At 42.7% G+C, this 18,389-nt stretch overlaps 1 protein-coding gene across 4 annotated transcripts in view; it reads left to right on the top strand.

The window, feature by feature from the left end:
- UBASH3B (ubiquitin associated and SH3 domain containing B) overlaps nt 1–18,389 on the top strand; it is a 170,511-nt gene that overhangs the window by 137,101 nt on the left and 15,021 nt on the right. For all 4 annotated transcript variants that reach the window (XM_043995944.1, XM_043995945.1, XM_043995947.1 and 1 more), the window contains exons 6-11: nt 4,213–4,421; nt 8,180–8,315; nt 11,435–11,555; nt 14,548–14,670; nt 15,543–15,635; nt 16,887–17,031. In XM_043995944.1, coding sequence (XP_043851879.1) covers nt 4,213–4,421; nt 8,180–8,315; nt 11,435–11,555; nt 14,548–14,670; nt 15,543–15,635; nt 16,887–17,031 — 827 coding nt within the window. The remainder of the gene's footprint in view (nt 1–4,212; nt 4,422–8,179; nt 8,316–11,434; nt 11,556–14,547; nt 14,671–15,542; nt 15,636–16,886; nt 17,032–18,389) is intronic.

Here is an 18,389-nt window from a genome sequence, read left to right as displayed (position 1 = left end):
GCCTCCTCCACTCAACTTCTAAAAAAATTATTAAACTTTTAACTTTTAAAAAAAAATATTTATTTATTTTTTCCGAGGGACAATGGGGGTTGAATGACTTGCCCAGGGTCACACAGCTAGTTAGTGTCAAGTGACTGAGGCCCAATTTGAACTCAGGTACTCCTGAATCCAGGGCTGGTGCTTTACCCATTGCACCACCTAGCTGCCCCCCACTCAACTTTTTAATAATAATAATATAACTTTGAGGTTTACAAAGCACTTTTCATATATTATCTCATCTAGTATTCACAACAACCATGTGAGGTGGGTATTATTATCATCCCCATTTTAGAGATGAGGAAACTGAAGGCCAAGGAGGTTAAGTAATTTGGCTGAGGGCACACAGCTAGGAAGTGTCAGAGGTGGGATTCAAACCAAGGTCTGTCTATCTGTATAGAGATTCACCAGGTTTAGATGTACAGATACCTATCGTCCCTCTGTGCAGGACCTTTCATTTTATTGGGTACATTGGGACTACGGTAGTTTTGGCTGTCTCTCTACCACAGTTGAAAGCTACAAGGGTTAAAAGATGATCTCGTCAATATGTTTAATGTTATATATCAGATTACATGCTGTCTAGGGGAGGAGGGGAGGGAGGGAGAAAAATTGGAAATTGGAAATCTTATCTAAACAAAGGTTGAAAACTTTAATTAATTAATTAAAAATAAATAAAAAGATGATCTGGTCTATCTCAGCAGCTCCACCCAGAACCAGAGCTATCTTCCACAGAGAGATGTCAGACATTTAACAAACTGTAACTTCAACAGAGTTTAATCTCTTGGGGGAACATACAATTTAGTGGAGGATTCAGGGCGCACACACACAAGTAGAATTCTTATAGGCAGACCATATTAATAGAAGATACGGGGGCAGCTAGGTGGCGCAGTGGATAGAGCACTGGCCCTGGAGTCAGGAGGACCTGAGTTCAAATCTGGCCTCAGACACTTAACACTTACTAGCTGTGTGACCCTGGGCAAGTCACTTAACCTCAATTGCCTCACTTTAAAAAAAAAATAGAAGATATGTGTATGGATAAAACAACATAAAGCAAAACTAGGCATTTGCTTCTCTAACCTGTACTGTGCAACCATGGTTGGGCCTAGAATCAGGCATAAGGTCAAATCTGGCCTCAATTCAATTTAATAAACATTTATTAAGTGCCTACTAGATGCCAGCCATTATGCTAAGCACCTGGAGATACAAAAAGAGGCAAAAACCAGTCCCTACCCTCAAGGAGCTTACAAACTACTTAGGGGTAGAGGTGAATAACATGCAAACAAATATACACAAAGATACAGAATAGATAAGAAATAACAGAGGGGAGATACTGGAATCAAGACATGTCTAGGAAGATGTAGAAGGTGGGATTTTAGTTGGGACTTAAAAGAAGCCAAGGAAGTCAGTAGTTGGAGTGGAGGAGGGAGAGTATTCTGGGAATGGAAGACATCCAGAGAGAGTTAGTTCTTGCAGCCAAGAATGGCATGTCTTCTTCACGGAATAACCAGGAGACCGGTGTCACTGAATTGAAGAGTATGTGGTAGACAGTAAGGTGTAAGAAGACTGGAAAGGCTAAGTTATGAAGGACTTTAAATGCCAGGGCATTTCACATTTTCTCCTGGTTGCAATAGGGAGCCACTGGAGTTTATTGAGTAGGGGAGGTGACATGATCAGACCCATCAGATCATTTTGGTGGCTAAATGGAGGATAGATTGGAGTGGAGACACTTGAGGCAGGTAGACCCATCAGCAGGCTATGGCAGTAGTCCAGGAGTGAAGTGATGAGGACCTGCACCACAGTGGTGACAGTGTCAGAGGAGAGAAGGGAGCATGTTTGAGAGATATTGCAAAGGTGAAATCAACAGATCTTGGCAACAACTTGGATATGGAAGATAAGATAGTAAGAAATCCCGAATGATTCCTAGTTTATGGGCCTGAGCAACTGGGAGGATGGTATTGTCCCCTACAATAACAGGGCAGGTAGAAGTCAGGGAGGATTTGGAGGAAAGATAAGTAGTTCTATTTTGGACATACTGGGTTTAAGATGTCTACTGGGCATCTAGTTCAAAAATCTCTGAAAGGCACTTGGACATGTGAGATTGGAGGTCAGCAGAGAAATCGGGGCCGTGAAAGTAGATTTGAGACTCCTCGGTATGGAGGTGGTAATTAAATCCATGGGAGCTGATGAGATCACCAAATCTAGAGAGGGAGAAGAGAAGAGGGCCCAGGTCAGAACCCTGAGGGATACCTACAGGTAGAAGGTGTGATCTGGAGGAGGAAACAGGGAAACAGTGGTCAGATAGGTAAGGGAAGCAGGAAAGAATGGTGTCCTGAAAACTTAGAGAGAAGAGAGTACCAAGGGGGAGGGAGTGGTCAACGGTGTCAAAGCTACAGAAAGGTCAAGGAGAATGAGAACTGAGAAAAGGCTGTTGCGTTTGGCAGCTAAGAGATCATTCATTAGTAGCTTTGGAGAGAGGAGTTTTGGTGGATCAATAAGGTCAGGTTGTAAGGGTTTAAGAAGAGAGTGAGGGGAGAGAAAGTGGAGGCACCTATTGTAGATGGCAGAAGAGATATAGGACGGCAGCAGGAATGGAAGGATCACGTGAGGGTTTGTTTTTTTGTTTGTTTGTTTGTTTTCCCAGAGTAGACATAGGTGTGTTTGTAGGTAGGCAGTAGGAAATGAGCCAGGAGAGAGCATGGGGATGCTCAGGTTAAATACAAGACTGGATTTACTTTCAAAAAGGACCTGGGTTCAAATCCCAGCTCAACCACTCACTATGCATATGACCTTAGGCAAATCACTTTCTCTCTGAGCCTTAGTTTTCTTTCCTAAAATGAAGTGGGGTTTGTCTCCATGGCTTTTCAGGGCCTCTGCTACAGAATTCTTTAAGTGAGGAGCTCTAGCCTGGGCTTGCCTCCTCCTGAGGCAGAACCTTTTCCCTCCACCCTGTTTGAGGGAAAGGAATGTTCTTTTTGGTGGATCCCTATGATTAAAAGTCTTATGGTGTTGTTCTTAATCAGTTCCACAAATGCTTAGACTAGGGCTCTTTGCTGAAGGGAGGTGGTAGTGTATCTGGGAAGGAAGGCAGACTTGGGAGTTGGAGAGAGGGTAGAGAGCTAGGAGAAGAGAATGGATGGGCCATAATAAGTAAAATTAAAAAGGACTGATCAGAAATCTTATATTTCAAGGATCCTTGAAAGGTTATTTATTGGTCTATCCCTCTGCCTCCAGGCCAAGACATACTTGAACCTATCTTTTATTAAAAGTCTCCAGGGGCAGCTAGGTGGTGCAATGGATAAAGCACTGGCCCTGGATTCAGGAGGACCTGAGTTCAAATCCGGCCTCAGACACTTGACATTTACTAGCTGTGTGATCCTAGGCAAGTCACTTAACCCTCATTGCCCCTGGGGGGGGGGGTGAGTCTCCAGAAGGAGACTTCGTGACTTCCCTTGGCTGCCTAGTCTAATTTCTCAACTCTGTCCACAGTGGAGTGACTAGCTCATACTTTCACCCAACATGTTTGCCAGAGGATTAGAGGTGGCCAGAAAACATCATGACCTGAAGAGAAACTCTCAGTACGATGAAATGGGAAAAAACATTGACCTGGGAGTTAGGAAACCTGGATTTTAATCCTGGCTCTGACTCGAACTTACAAAGTGACCATGGGCAGATAACAAACTTTCTAGGCTTTGATTTCATTACATGTAACAGTAGTAATAGTAGTGGTGGTGGTGGTAATAATGGTAGTAGTAATAAACATTTAATCTAGCACGTTTGCTATATAAATATAAAAGTTTACAAAGATTTATGACTGTCATCTCACTGGATCCTGTGTAACGAGGATTTAGACTAAGATACTTTCGAGCTCTGATATTAGAGCAGCTAGGTGGGTAGAGTGCAGGGCCTGGAGTCTGAGTTCAAATCTGTCCTCAGACACTTACTAACTGTGTGAACCTGGCAAGTCACTTAACCCTGTTTGCCTCAGTTTCTTTATCTGTAAAATGAGCTGGAAAAGGAAATGACAAACCCTAAAGGGGGTCGCGGAGACCAATGGGTACATTGGAAAATGACTAAACAACAACAGGATAGGATAAAACAAACTTGCCTGCTCACAAGAGCATTTACAGGAATGGTTTGGGTGCAGTTTTCACATGCCTTCTTCCTTTTCTTTCTCAGACGTTACAGGTGATCTATCCCTACACTCCACAAAATGATGATGAGCTAGAGCTGGTACCTGGAGACTTCATTTTCATGTCTCCAATGGAGCAGACAAATACCAGTGAGGGCTGGATCTATGGCACATCCTTAACCACTGGCTGTTCTGGGCTCCTGCCTGAGAATTACATCACCAAGGCAGATGAATGCAGTACCTGGGTATTTCATGGGTAAGCAGACTCTTGGGGCCTGCTGCTTTTTATGGTTGGTCTTCTAATGCAAAACAATCATACAGAACTTTTAAGGGCAACAAAACTGAGGCAGGGTATATAGAGTGTTTTTTTTAACACATGGGGTTCAGGGGGAGAGAAGATGTATAGTCCCCAGGCTTCTGGCTAGCTGCATAGGGCTTAAGAAGGAGGATACATGGGTAGCTCCACCCCACCATGTACAGTTCCCATAATCAGATAAAAATACCTATCTAGGTTCCTCTGTTTGGGTCTGGAGGTAGAATCATTAGAAGGGGAAGCATGGGGACAGCTACATGGCCCAGTGGATAGAGAGCATAGAGTCTGGAGTCAGGAAAACCTGAGTTCAAATCTGAGCTCAGACACTCATTAGTTGTGTGACCTTGAGCAAGTCAGTTCACTTCTTTGCCTCAGTTTCCTCATCTGTAAAATGGGGATAATAATAGCACCTGTCTCACAGGGTTGTTACAAGGATCAGCTGTTGAAATAACCCTTTGAAAGCCTTAAAGGGTTATATAAATGCTTGCCATTACTGTCACTGCTGCTGCTGTTGTTGCTGTTGTTATTACATGATTTCCACAAAGCAGGCCAGGCAAGTTTCCCCCTTGCTTAGTCAGTAATAATATTAGTTCCTATTTATTTAGTCCTTTTTGCACATATTTTACAGGTATTGTCTTATTTGATCCTCACAGCAGCCTTGTGAAGTAGGGGCTTTTATTATTACCATTTTATATATGAGGAAGGCTCAGAGAAGAAGTTAAATGACTTGTGCAGCGTCACACAACTAATAAGAGTCTGAGTTGTGGCTCCATCCAAGATCTTCCCAATTCCAGATCAAATGCCATATCTACTAATGTGGTGGCATGGTGTCACTGACTGTGACTGATGTACTGTGTCATTCTCAGGGTTGGTTGTTCTCTGGGCTCTTCCCTCTGCCCATCCCCAGCTAAGTCTGATGTTCATTGCAGCCTGTGTGGCTCTTCAACTCACTGAAAATGAGGAAGACCAAGCGATGCCCTTCCTCCTTGATTGGTCCAAGAGTGAAAGCTCTCCCTGGCTCACCTGGCCTATATTCCCAGGCATCCTGCCAGGGGGACAGGGCTGGTTTGCTTTTCTTCTCTTAGTCAAACCTGTGCTCTGCTTCATACATGGTGGCTGACATTAGTACAATTATTTTTTACAACCATTAAAGAGAACAGAAGGAGGTAATTCCAGCCAGTATTTTGTCTGGGGATAGAAAAGATGTGAAAACTCCCCTCCCTTGATCAACTTTAGGAACATAAGTTGTAAGTAGAGAGTCAAGAATATTTTCTAATCTTTCTTCTGCCCCACATCCTTTTCTTCTCCATGAGTTCAGATTGAAGTTGGTAGGTTCTGACAGCCAAACAAAATTCTCAGATATCTTTTCTGTAAACTGTCAGAAAAATATGGGTCATTAAGGAAAGGGAACCTCTACACTTTTCTTAAAACCCATTTTATAATACCTACACACACAACCAGTCTCTCAGTCTCTCTGTGTCTCTCTCTCTCTCTCTCTCTCTCTCTCTCTCTGTCCGTCTCTCTCTCTCTCTGTCCGTCTCTCTCTCTCTCTGTCCGTCTCTCTCTCTCTCTGTCCGTCTCTCTCTCTCTCTGTCCGTCTCTCTCTCTCTCTCTGTCCGTCTCTCTCTCTCTCTCTGTCCGTCTCTCTCTCTCTCTCTGTCCGTCTCTCTCTCTCTCTCTGTCCGTCTCTCTCTCTCTCTCTGTCCGTCTCTCTCTCTCTCTCTGTCCGTCTCTCTCTCTCTCTCTGTCCGTCTCTCTCTCTCTCTCTGTCCGTCTCTCTCTCTCTCTGTCCGTCTCTCTCTCTCTGTCTCTCTCTGATGTTTATTGTGGCCTCTGCATTAAGTAGGGTTTGGGAATAAGCCTAAACGAATATAACATGATTGGATTGTCAGATTATAGGGAGCTGTATGGATTAGGGTCCCCATTTTCTAAGGGGAAGATTAGTGGTGATATCTCACCTGGGAATTATGTTTGAAATTAAATGGATTTTTTCTTACACAACCTAATCCTTGGTCTCTGGTTAATGTCAGGTTAATAATTTTACCTATTATGTAACTGTCAGAACTCCTTTCTTCTCTGGGCTAAGTGATCTCTCTGTATTTTTCTTATCCTTCCTAGTTTCCAGTCCTCTGTACTCTCTTCCAAGTCTTCTTCATCATTCTTAAGCAAACATGTCCTTGGGACTGAGGCACTCCTGATCTGCTTCTGGGTTTCCTCAGTTGTTGACTGATTGTCATAGCATAGACTCGTCACCTGAGTTGGGTGGGCTGAGCTAGGCAGTCTCAGGACGTATTTTCAAAACAAGTTATCCTTGGGGAGGAACTGGCGTAGCTATGGTCCTTAAGGAGATGATGTGGTTTTGTTGCTGTTTTCAAAATAAAGTTCCTGACTGTTACCTTACTGAAACTGACAGCCCCAAATCAGAATGAATCATGTCCCTTTTGTTGCATTGACAGCTGAAGAAGCTGACAGTGTTTTTGTCAGTGAGATGTGGGAAGGAGGGAAGGAAGCCGGTCGATCTCTTCAAAGCCATAATTGAGCTGAGAAGTGAGGAGGCACAAACCAGCAAGATGAGGCAACATGATTCCACAAATCCCATCATTTCAGGCTCCCAAAGCTTTGAGGCAGGGAGGGAGGCTGACTTCTCTCCAGCTGGGGGGTAGTAGAAACGGTCATTAGGAGGAAGCAGATTTCTGTCAGAAAAAAAAAGGAGGCTCAGACGATACTTTAGCAGGCACCAATGGGTAGCTCGAGGTATTTTTCTTGTTGTTGAGATGGCTGTTGTTCCTAGTAGTGACAGGAAGAAAGGCCTTCATTTTTAAGTATCTGCATGACATATGTATTAAATGTTTCTCTTCAGGTTGACTAGAGAGGCCAGAGAATAAGTTTCATTGAATTTATCCAACAACCAAAATTAAACGGCCACATTTATGAGATGAGCCATCTTGGTAGCTTGCTAATTCAAACTAACTTTAATTTGGGGTGGGGGTGGGGAGAGAAGCTGAATGTGACTGCCTCCCCCTCAGCATAACCCTGGTTGGGCTCCAACAGTCTTTTATTAAGCTTTGAATGAAGGCTCTTGGCTCTGTCCCTTCACATATGGTGAGGATGATAGCCTGTGAAATGCTTTTCCATTTGATTATCTCATTTGGGGGCATGAGAGGGGAGGAGGGAGAGGATAGGGGAGAAGAAGGAAAGCAGTCACAAGGTTTCCATGACTCTGGAGAAGTGAATAGTGGGTAAGGATACAGAAAACCCTCCCTTCTTAAGAAAATGGCTATGGACAGTGAGCTTGACTCCTTTATTTCTTTTCAGCTGGGATAATAGCTGGAAGCAATGGCATATAATTGCTGTGGCATTGTAGCTAAATAAGTAGTTGATGCCAGCCAAGCCGGTGACACTGTGCCAAATGTATAAAGGATGTGCTCCATCCCTGCCCGGAGGGAGCTTCCAGTTGGATTAATGCACAAATAAATCTGTCTACCCTTAATTCAACTGCTTGGCTCTTCAAAGTAGAACAAGATGTTCTTCCCAAGGGATCTGGATGTCATGTCCTCTCCTTTGCCATTTACCATCACCATCATTGCCATCCATGGTTTTTTATGTTAAGTCCCATACTCATGCATCCTGAAGGCCAGAGAAAACGTGGCCTGTTGCTCGTGGTACCAGTAGTTTATGTCTTCCTGTCCTTTTCTCTGTAGTTCATATTCAATTCTGAGTACATCATCGTCTTCCAGCTCACTCATGTTCAGTGATGGCATTTTGGAGAGGCGGCAGCAGGAGGAGCAGGGCCTGGGGGAGACGTCTCCCCTCACCATCATCTGCCAGCCCATGCAAGTAAGTTTGGCCAGTCACATTTGGGAAATATCATTTGATCAACAAGTTCTTACTGAGCACATACCAGACAGCATCACTCACACTCTCGTACAGTGCTTCAGGGTCTACAGAGAACTTAGAGCTTGGTGTAGAGGGTGGAAAGCCGGCCTCTGAGCCACAGAGACCTGTTTGAGCCCGGCCTCTGACACATCCTGGCTGTTTGATTCTTAGCAAATCATGTTACTTCTCAATACTCATGGCAACCCTCTAAGCTGCAGGGAAGGTACCAACAATGGTACTGTGGTGGTAGAGGAAGTTCCATACTGTGAGATCCCTTCACCAGTGAAATCATGGATCCAATCCCTGTCCCTTTAATGTGTACCAAGCACTTCTCAAATGACCGTTGAGGTTGAGGTAGGTTGTACAAATTTAATTCTCTGCTTTTCCCTCCATCCTCCGCCCCAATCCCTTGTGATGTACATGTCAGGAATCTAGGCCTCTAAGTGAAGTAACCAGCCCATGCTCAGATAGTAAGTAAATGTCTGAGGAGAGATTTGAACCCTGGTCTAATTCTCAAATCCGGTAATCATCTACTTCATACTGTTGATGCTTTGGGAGAAGAGAAAGAAGTATGAGACATAGTTTCTTGCTGCCCTCAAGGAGCTTACAATCCAGTTGGGGAAATAAGATATCTGCACATGAAAAGATATAACCAATTAAACCATACAATGTATGACTAAGTGCCAGATGAATGGTATGGATGATAGGTACTATCAGAGTTTACTGAAGGGGGCTATCAATGTAGACATGGGTCGGGGGAGGGTGGTTAAAGAACTTCTTGGAGGGGCTTAGGATTTGAGGAATGGAGAGAATTTTCTTGGAGACATGTTTTAGGTGGGGTGAAAAATAAGCAAGCTCAAGATGTAACCTGGGGAGAGTGAGGATATTGGAGCAGAGGGTTCTTATAAGTAAATAGTGGAAAACAGCTGGAGAGAACCCTGCCTCCCCTACAGAATTCAGCTAGGTTCATTTGCTGTAAATGAACACATAGGGACAGCCATCCGTGTTCCAAGCAGGGTCAGCACATTGCGAATAGCTATCTCAAATAGAGAGGACAGAAGGAAGGGCTGGGAGTCTACTCTGTAATTAAAGTATCACCTTCAGTTGGTCAGGTTGGAAATTAGACTAGAGTAACTCAATATAAAGAGAAAACGGCAGCTCTCCCAGGAGCTTTTTTGGGGGGAACACTAAGCTATGCAAGTCTGAAAATGCTGAATACCTACTATGTGCTGAGCACAAGGCACTATGGGGGCAAAAGGAAGGGTATGTGAACCAAGCACTTAGAAATCTCAACCCAATAAAAAAAAGACAACATTCCCCGTCCCCCCGCTCCCCGTCCCCCTCACCCCCTTTCTTTTTCATTGTCTCTCTTTTATCTCTGTCTCTGTTTATGTCTCTTTATCCTTTTCTGTTTCTCTCTCCTCTGTCTTTGTTTCTGTGTCTTTCTCTTTTTGTCTCTATTTCTATATCCCTGTTTGTCTCTATCTCTAGCCTGTGTGTCTCTGTATGTCTCTATATGTCTTTGCCTGCTCGTCTCTGTCTCTGTCTCTCACTCTCAAAAACTCAAAGAATACATACTTGAGTGAGTGTAGTTTTGGACTGAGTAGGATTCATTAGAATGGGTTTCCAGAAAGAGATGATAATGTCACTTTTAAAAGCATTTCTACTCCTATTATCTAATTGGTACCTCCTGACCTTATAAAGTAGATAGAGCAGGTGATATTCTCCCCCCCATTTTACACATGAGGAAACTGAGGTTCAGAGAGGCATGACTCTCCCCAGTCATAGTGTTCTTGTCCATTGCTCTGTCAATATTTGTACAACCAAGTTTTTAGGATCAAAAGGGACCCAGTTAGGTGGAGAGGAGACACATGTCAGTTGATAGAAAATAATATATATGTAAAAAGTATGTTTAAAATCTATATGTAAGAGTTCTAAGGCAAGATTAACCAGAACATAGTTTAAATCAGGGAACCAGAGCAGAGAACGTGTTTGAATGGAAAGTGTTCTCCCTCTGTCACCCCTGCTTGAAAAGAATAGCTGCTGGCTTCAGAACCTCTGCCAAAGGGCTTGAATGTGAACACAGGAAGCAATAGGGAGCCACTGTAGTTATGGAGTAGGGAAAGGATATCAGAAAGGCAGCAGAGAGACCTCTAGCTTTGCAGCCAGTGAATCCGGCTTCCCCCACCTGCTCTGCCCCTAGCTGACCTATAACCTGTGAAACTGCAGTTTCCTCATCTGCAGAATTGGAGCGTTACATTGGATAAACTCTGAGGTTTCTTCTAGCCTTGAAATCCTGTGGTTAGCACAGTAACACTGTGCCTAAGGATAGCCATTCTACACAACGAGCATTGTGCTTACTTCCAGGAACCGTGGTAAGCAATGGGGAGTAAGTTTGGGAGACTAAAACCCAAAATAAAGAAAGGCAGAAATCAGCTTTGCCCACAAGAAGCTTATAGACTAATGGGGGAGAGAAAATGTGCAAACCTAGTTAGTTTGGGGATAATTTGTTCTCCAAAATAAGGACACTACGTGGCGGTAAGATGTCCTCAGGGAGCATTATTACAAAAGTGATGGATCCTCTAAAGAATCCATTGCCCATCTAGAAGACCATAGCAGCATTTCTTTATTTTTGGATCTCAGTCTCCCAAAATTATTCCCCATTGCTTAGCATGATTCCTGGCATTAAGCACAATGCTTAATCAATGCTTGTTGACATACTGACTCCTTAGCTTCTTAGTTCCAAGCATGAAATCAATTAGCCTTATAGCTTCGTGGTCATTTATCAATAAGAATAACAATCCTATTGCCCCACCTGTAGCCAAAGCTTTCCTCTCTGCTGTCAGAGGATCCTATATCTGGAACTGGAAGGGACCTTAAAGGCCATTTTATTTAACCCTTTCTTTACAGATGAGGAAACTGAACCCCTGAAAAATCTAGTGATTTGCCCAAGGTCACACAGTTTACACTCACAGAGCCAAGACTTGAACTCGGATCTTGTGACTCAGCACTCTTTGTAATTTCACTATGCTGCCTCAAAGTACTTCCCATCTATTTACTTTCTTTCTCTCCCTGAACAGCCCCTGCGAGTCAACAGCCAACCCGGCCCCCAGAAGCGATGCCTCTTTGTCTGTCGACACGGCGAGAGGATGGATGTTGTGTTTGGGAAGTATTGGCTATCCCAGTGCTTTGATGCCAAAGGTGAGTTGATGGATGTTGGCATGCTAGGGAGTGAGACCTAACCTGACCTCAAGGGTGCATTGAGTTGAAGTGTTTTATAGAATTCTTACTATGCTCTGCCACCCATTTCTCCTGAATAATTCAAAGCATCTTCAGTCTGTTAGACCATATGCTTTCATGATATCCTTGGGATAAAAGCAGATTCCCATGTTCTTGCCCCATTTTTCAGATGAGGGCACTGAGGCCAAGAGAATGTGACTTATGCCAAAGTCAGTGGCAGAGCCATGCAGTCCCCGAAGTCACCTAGTTTTACATTTTCCCACAGCATGAATCCTATCCACAATATCTCTAGAGGTCTTCTGGCCACTTCTTAAAGACTTCCCATGACAATGGAACTCATCACCTTTCAAGATTGGCCACTATATTTTTTTCAACAGCTCAAGTCTTTAGGAGGTTTTTCCTTATGCATAATTGATATATACCTCTCTATCTTTTACCATCCCCCAAGCAAGGTAAAGTTAAGCTTATCTTCCTATCTTTTATGGGAACCCTTCAAATATTTGAAGGCCCGTATCACATCCCCATCCCCTAAAAGTCTTCCCTTCTCTAGGTTAAACCTTTTGTGTTCAGTCAAGCTATCCCTCTATTGCATGGGCCCTAGTGGTGATCATCTTCGGGGGGGGGGGGGCTCCTAGATTGTCAATGTCCCTCCTAAAATATATCACCCAGAACTGAAAATACTATTCTAAGTGTGGTCTTCTGACTGTGACAGAGCATAATAGAACCAGTATAGGGTATAACATTACAGAGTAGAACTACCTATTTACATAGGCAGCCAGGTGACACAGTAGATAGAGCACATACCTTAGAGTCAAGAAGACATGAGTTCAAATTCTGCCTCAAACACTCCCTAGCTGCATGGTGCTGCTAAATCATTTAACTCACTGTGTCTCAGTTTCTTCTCCCGCAAAGTGGGGATAATAATAACACCTTCTTCAGAGGACTGGTGGGAGAGGCAAATGAGTTACTATATGCAAAATGTTTTGCAAATCTTAAAGCATTACATAAATGCTAGATATTATTATGATGATAATGTTGTTGTTATCTGCTTCATTGCTGTGGCTACTATATTTCTGTAAATACAGTCCAAGATCCCATGAGATGTTTTAGCTTATCACATTACACTGCATTGTCTAAGCTCTTGAATCTAAAAGAAATCCAGGTATTTTCTTACATGAATATCTTTCAAACCCCAACTCTTGCCTTCTGTATAATTACTCTTTGCAGGACTTTTACATTTGTTTTATTAAATTTCATCTCACTCATTAGCTTCAATCCATTAAGATCTTTTTGGCACAATTCAGTTTGACAAACTTTTAAGTGCCTTTGTCCAAGCACTGTGCTAGGTGCTGACAATACAAAGATAAAAATGAAACAAAATATAGTCTCTTCCCACAAGGTGCTTTCATTCTAGTGGGAATACAACATGTAAATAGGTAAGTAAATCTCAGTTTCAGTATGGAGAAAACACCAGCAACTGGGGGAGGAGGATCAGGAAACGCTTCCCATAGGAAGTGGTACCTGAGCCGAGTCTCAAAGAAGATAGGGGTTGTTAAAGGGAGACAGCCCATTGCAGGCATTGGGACCATCCTATAACGGTCATAGGGGCAGGAGGTTAAGACACAGAGTTCATGAAAAACATCTGGGAGAGTGGGAATCAGATTGTTTTAGTAGGGAGGAGAGGGGTTTGAAATACCAGGTGGACGAATTTTTAATTTTTTCTAGAGGAAATATAAATTCACTAAGGACTTTTGTTCAGAGAAGTGACATGATCAAACCTATGCCTTAGGAACGTTACTTTGGCCGCTGTGTGGAAGATAGTTTGGAGAGGAGAAAGCTTGGAAGGGAAAGGAGGTAATCCCCCTTAAAAGACTATGCATGAGGGGCAGCTAGATGGCGAAGTGGATAGAGCACCGGCCCTGGAGTCAGGAGTACCTGAGTTCAAATCCGGCCTCAAACACTTAACACTTACTAGCTGTGTGACCCTGGGCAAGTCACTTAACCCCAATTGCCTCACTAAAAAAAAAAACAAAAACAAAAACAAAAGACTATGCATGGCAGGGGCAGGTGAGAGGTGATGAGAGTTTGAATCAGGGTAGGGGTTGTGTGAATGGAGAAAAGGGAGGTGAATGCAAGAGATTCTATAGAGGGAGAGAATCAGCAAGACTTGACAACTGATTAGATAAAGGGATAAGGAAGAGAAGAGTCAAGGATAACAAGGTTCCAAATTTGTCATTTGAAGGATGCTGGTGCACTTATCAGAAATAGTAAGAGTTAAAGGAATGGTAGGTTTGGGAAGAGAAGGAACTAACAAGTTTCATTTGGGACATTTAGAACTTAAGATATCTATAGGTCATCCATATTGATTTATAGGGGAATAGATTAAAACTGGAAGGGACTTTAATGGCTTTCTAATCCAACTGGCTTGCTCTACAGATGAGAAACCTGAGGGCCAAAGAAATTAAATGAAAATGATTTGCCCAAGTTTGTACAGGAAGGAAGCATCAGAATCAGTGTTTGAATCCACATCTCTTGTCAATACTTTCCTCTATACCATACAAGTTCATCTGGTATATCTTGTCTGATGCACGAATTCACTCTCCCCAGCTTCAATAAGTGGTCATTTAGCCTCAATTGAACACCTCCAGTAACAGGAAACTCACCCCACAAGGCAGCCCATCCCACTTTTGAACACATTTAATGCTTAAGAAGCTTTTTATACAGAGGCAAAAATCTACCTCCCCATAACTTTTAAGCAGAATGGAAAATAGACCCCAGAATATAACTGCCAAACAAAAGTGTGCCGGTTCTCTGAATGCTCTTAACGTTTTCCATTGCTCCAAATAAGAGTTAGCTTCTATTGGCCAATAAGGACTAGAATGGTAGAATCATTAAAAGAAAGTTTAAAGAGCAGAGAATTCAAGTGGTCCCATGCCTGATTGTCCCCCCCCAGGCCGTTACATCCGGACCAACCTGAACATGCCTCACAGTTTACCTCAAAGGAGTGGCGGTTTCCGGGATTATGAGAAAGATGCACCAATCACTGTGTTCGGATGCATGCAAGCCAGATTAGTAGGTAAGAAATCCCAGAATAACTTTCTTTTGGGGTTACCATCTTGGTGGGAGAGTGCTGCAGGGCCTGCCCCCAGTGAAATGCATGGCAGTACTTTCTGATCCTCCAGGATATAGGACATTCCCTTTGGCTTACGACTTTTCTTTCATCCATCTATCTATCTATCTATCTATCTATCTATCTATCTATCTATCTATCTATCTATTCATTCATTCATTTATTTTATGACTTTTCTTAATTGGCTGCTGGTGTGAGTCCCTGTAGCCCTGGAACGTCGAGCCTTCCATGGCTTTTGCCATGACAACTTGTACAAAAGGCCAAAATATGAGCAGGAAACATTGGGGCTGGATGACCCTTACAATATAGTTAAAGCTTGGTCTGTGCATGTCAACTTTGAATCCATCACTTAGTTTGTTTTCCCCACTCCCGCCGTCCAGAGACATCAACCATAGAGTCCAAGAAAGTGGATACCATCAGAAAAATATAAACATTCATCAGGAGATGAGAGTGTCCTCTGGTGTCTGAGAGTTAATGCTCTGGGTTTGATTTGCTTTCATTTTCACAATATAAATCTACAATCTATTATCATAAAAGCCATTATCCAGCCCCTGGATTACCTAGGGCTCAGCTCCCTGCTAACTGAGCATTTTGCTGCTCATTAGGCCTACAACAATGAATAGAGACAAGATGAAAGAGTTCATCACTTCTGCTTTTTGTTGGGGATGCTGGTGAAAGGTTTAGTTGTGAATAAGGTTCAGATCATTGGGCTTATATGTCAGCCATTGTGTGTGTGTTGAGTACCCAGGCTAGGTGGGGGCCACACCAAGGCTTCTAGCCCAGACCAAATATATCCAGTGGATTTTATCTCTTTGTAGGCGAGGCCTTGTTAGAAAGTAACACCGTTGTTGACCACGTCTATTGTTCCCCATCCCTGCGATGTGTCCAGACTGCACACAACATTCTGAAAGGTAAGAATCATAAAATTGCACATCCCAGAAGCATTATCCAGTCCCCTGCCTGTGGGTAGCACCACACATGAGCCATCCTAGAGAGGTGGGACTTTTAACCAAGCATCTTTAGCTTGTTTTCCATGGAAAATACCTTGGATTATGTCCTTTCTGCAATGGATTCAATAGACATTCGTTGGGTATGCAGAGCATGGTGCTTATCCCTTGGGGAAAATACAGAAATTACATAAGACATGATCCCCTGCCTTCCTAAAGCTTACATTCTACTAAAAGGGATGACACAAAAACAGATGTACAAAATATGATATAAGGACAAGAGAGAGCTGTAAAACAAAGTGCTGTATGAGGTTGGGGACTTGATGGGGGAGGAGGTCCTTACTAGCCAGGGGAAATAAAACTTCAAGGAAGAGGTGGCATTTGAGTTAGACTTTAAAGGATGGGGAGGAACTCTGTAGAAGAAAGGTGCTCCAGACATAGGGAGCTATGATCAAAGACGTAGAAACAGACATGGTCAGCATGGCACATTCAGGAGACAGGAGATAAGTTCAGCGGAAGCATCCAGTGCTTGGCGGAGTAAACTACAAATAGGATACTATCACACTAGTAGACAAAGGAGCTTGGACTTTGATCAGTAGGCAAGCCCACAGGATTCTGAGTAGAGAAGTGATACAGTTAGATTGTAGATAAGGAAGGCCATTCTGGTGGTGGGCTAAGAATAGATGGAAGAAGAGCAAGAGTCTGGAAGCCAGAAGGCTTGTAAGGAGATTATTGCCATCATTTAAGCAAGTTGTAATAATAGTATATAATAGAGTAGTGGCAGTGGGAAGAGAGAAAGGAAGGGATAAATGGAAGATATGCTGACAGTGGCAGAAAATTGACAGAACAGTGACTGGATAGGAACCTCCCTTCAGTAATCTATCACTGTTGCCAAATAACTATGCCTAAAACATAGCTCTAACTGCATTGCCTTCGGTGGCTCCCTACCCATGTTTTTTTCTTTAAATGAGGCACCACCCAATGGCAGAATGGTTTGGCCAGTGATGAGTATTTGTAACTCCCTCTGGTAGATTGAAAACCACCTTTGGAAATGGGCATGTTTGCCTTCATAGAAGAATGAATTGGAGACAGCACCCAAGTGGAATAGGAATTGCTGACTTAATCAGAATGAAAAGCAAATACTAACTAACATGGTCCATGTTTTCATAAAAGAACTACCTTCCATTTGCCTTCATTTTCTTTTCCCCTTACAAGGTTTACAACAAGAAAATCACTTGAAGATCCGTGTGGAGCCTGGCTTGTTTGAATGGACAAAATGGGTTGCTGGAAATACTTTGCCTGCATGGATATCCCCGTCAGACTTAGCTGCTGCCAACCTGAGTGTTGATACAACCTACAGGTAGTCTCACATAAATTATTATTTTCTGTTTTAAAGATGATTTTCCAAATTATTATCGGTCTCATGCAGTCTACCTCCAAATTAAGAGAAGTGATGGACTCAGAATGCAGACTGAAGCACTTTTTTTGCAGGGGAGAATATGGCTAATGTGAGAATTTGTTCTGTTTGACTATACATATTTGCTTTGGGGAGTTTTTGTTTGTTTTATGGGGTTTTTTTGTGGGGCAGTGAGGGTTAAGTGACTTGCCCAGGGTCACACAGCTAGTAAGTGTCAAGTGTCTGAGATCAGATTTGAACTCAGGTCTTCCTAAATCCAGGGCTGGTGCTTTATCCACTGTGCCACCTAGCTGCCCCCTAAATACATTTACATTTATATTTAAATAATCCCCAAAGTGTATGATTCACATGTCAGTAATTAAAAGTTGATTACTATAGAATTATTATAGAATCGTAGTTAAAATCTCACCTTCTACAAGAAGCCTTACACAATCCCCCTTAATGTAAGTAGTGCCTTTCCTTTGTGATTATCTCCAGTTCCTCCTGTATATGTCTTTTTTGGGCAGCCAGGGAGTGCAGTGGATAGAGCACTGGGCCTGCAGTGAGGAAGACTCATCTTCCTGAGTTCAAATCTAGCCTCAGACACTTACTAGCTGTGTGACCCTAGGAAAGTCATTTAATCCTGTCTGCCTTACTTTCCTCATCTGTCAAATGAGCTGGAGAAGGAAATGGCAAACCACTTTAATATCTTTGCCAAGAAAACCCCAAATGGGGTCACGAAAAGTCGGACAAGACTGAACAACAACGTCTTGTTTACACATAGTGGTTTACATGGTGTCTCTCCTATTAGATTCTGACTAGCCGCTCCCCAATTTTTCTCTAAACTAGAATTATTCCCCCCTACCAAATCTTCTCTTCTTTGGCCTAATCCTCCCTTGTTCCTTCATCAGATCCATATGTAGCATCATTTCTAGACCTTTCATTATCCTAACTGCCTTTCTCAGAATGCACTTCAGTTTTTCTGTTTCCTAAAATGTGGTTTTCAGAACTAAATACAATAGCTCTTATATGGTCTGACCAAGGCAGAATACAGACAGACAATCATCTCCCTAATTTGGGGCATTAATGTAGCAAAATATTGAGTTACCTTTTTTAGACTGCCATCTCACATGGTTGACTAATATTGAGCTTAATTTCTGAAACTCCCAGACCTTATTTCACATAAACTCTTATCTATCCCTAGTCCCCTCCCCTAACTTCTAGACACATGAGGCTGATTTTTTTAATTCACTTGTAAGACTTCACATTTATTAATATCTTTTAATTAGATTTGACCCATTATTCAAGATTCTGATACTTTT

This window comes from Dromiciops gliroides, chromosome 3 (genome assembly GCF_019393635.1).
Source record: "Dromiciops gliroides isolate mDroGli1 chromosome 3, mDroGli1.pri, whole genome shotgun sequence".
Lineage (NCBI taxonomy): Eukaryota > Metazoa > Chordata > Mammalia > Microbiotheria > Microbiotheriidae > Dromiciops > Dromiciops gliroides.
This window is presented reverse-complemented; position numbering and strand designations above follow the sequence as displayed.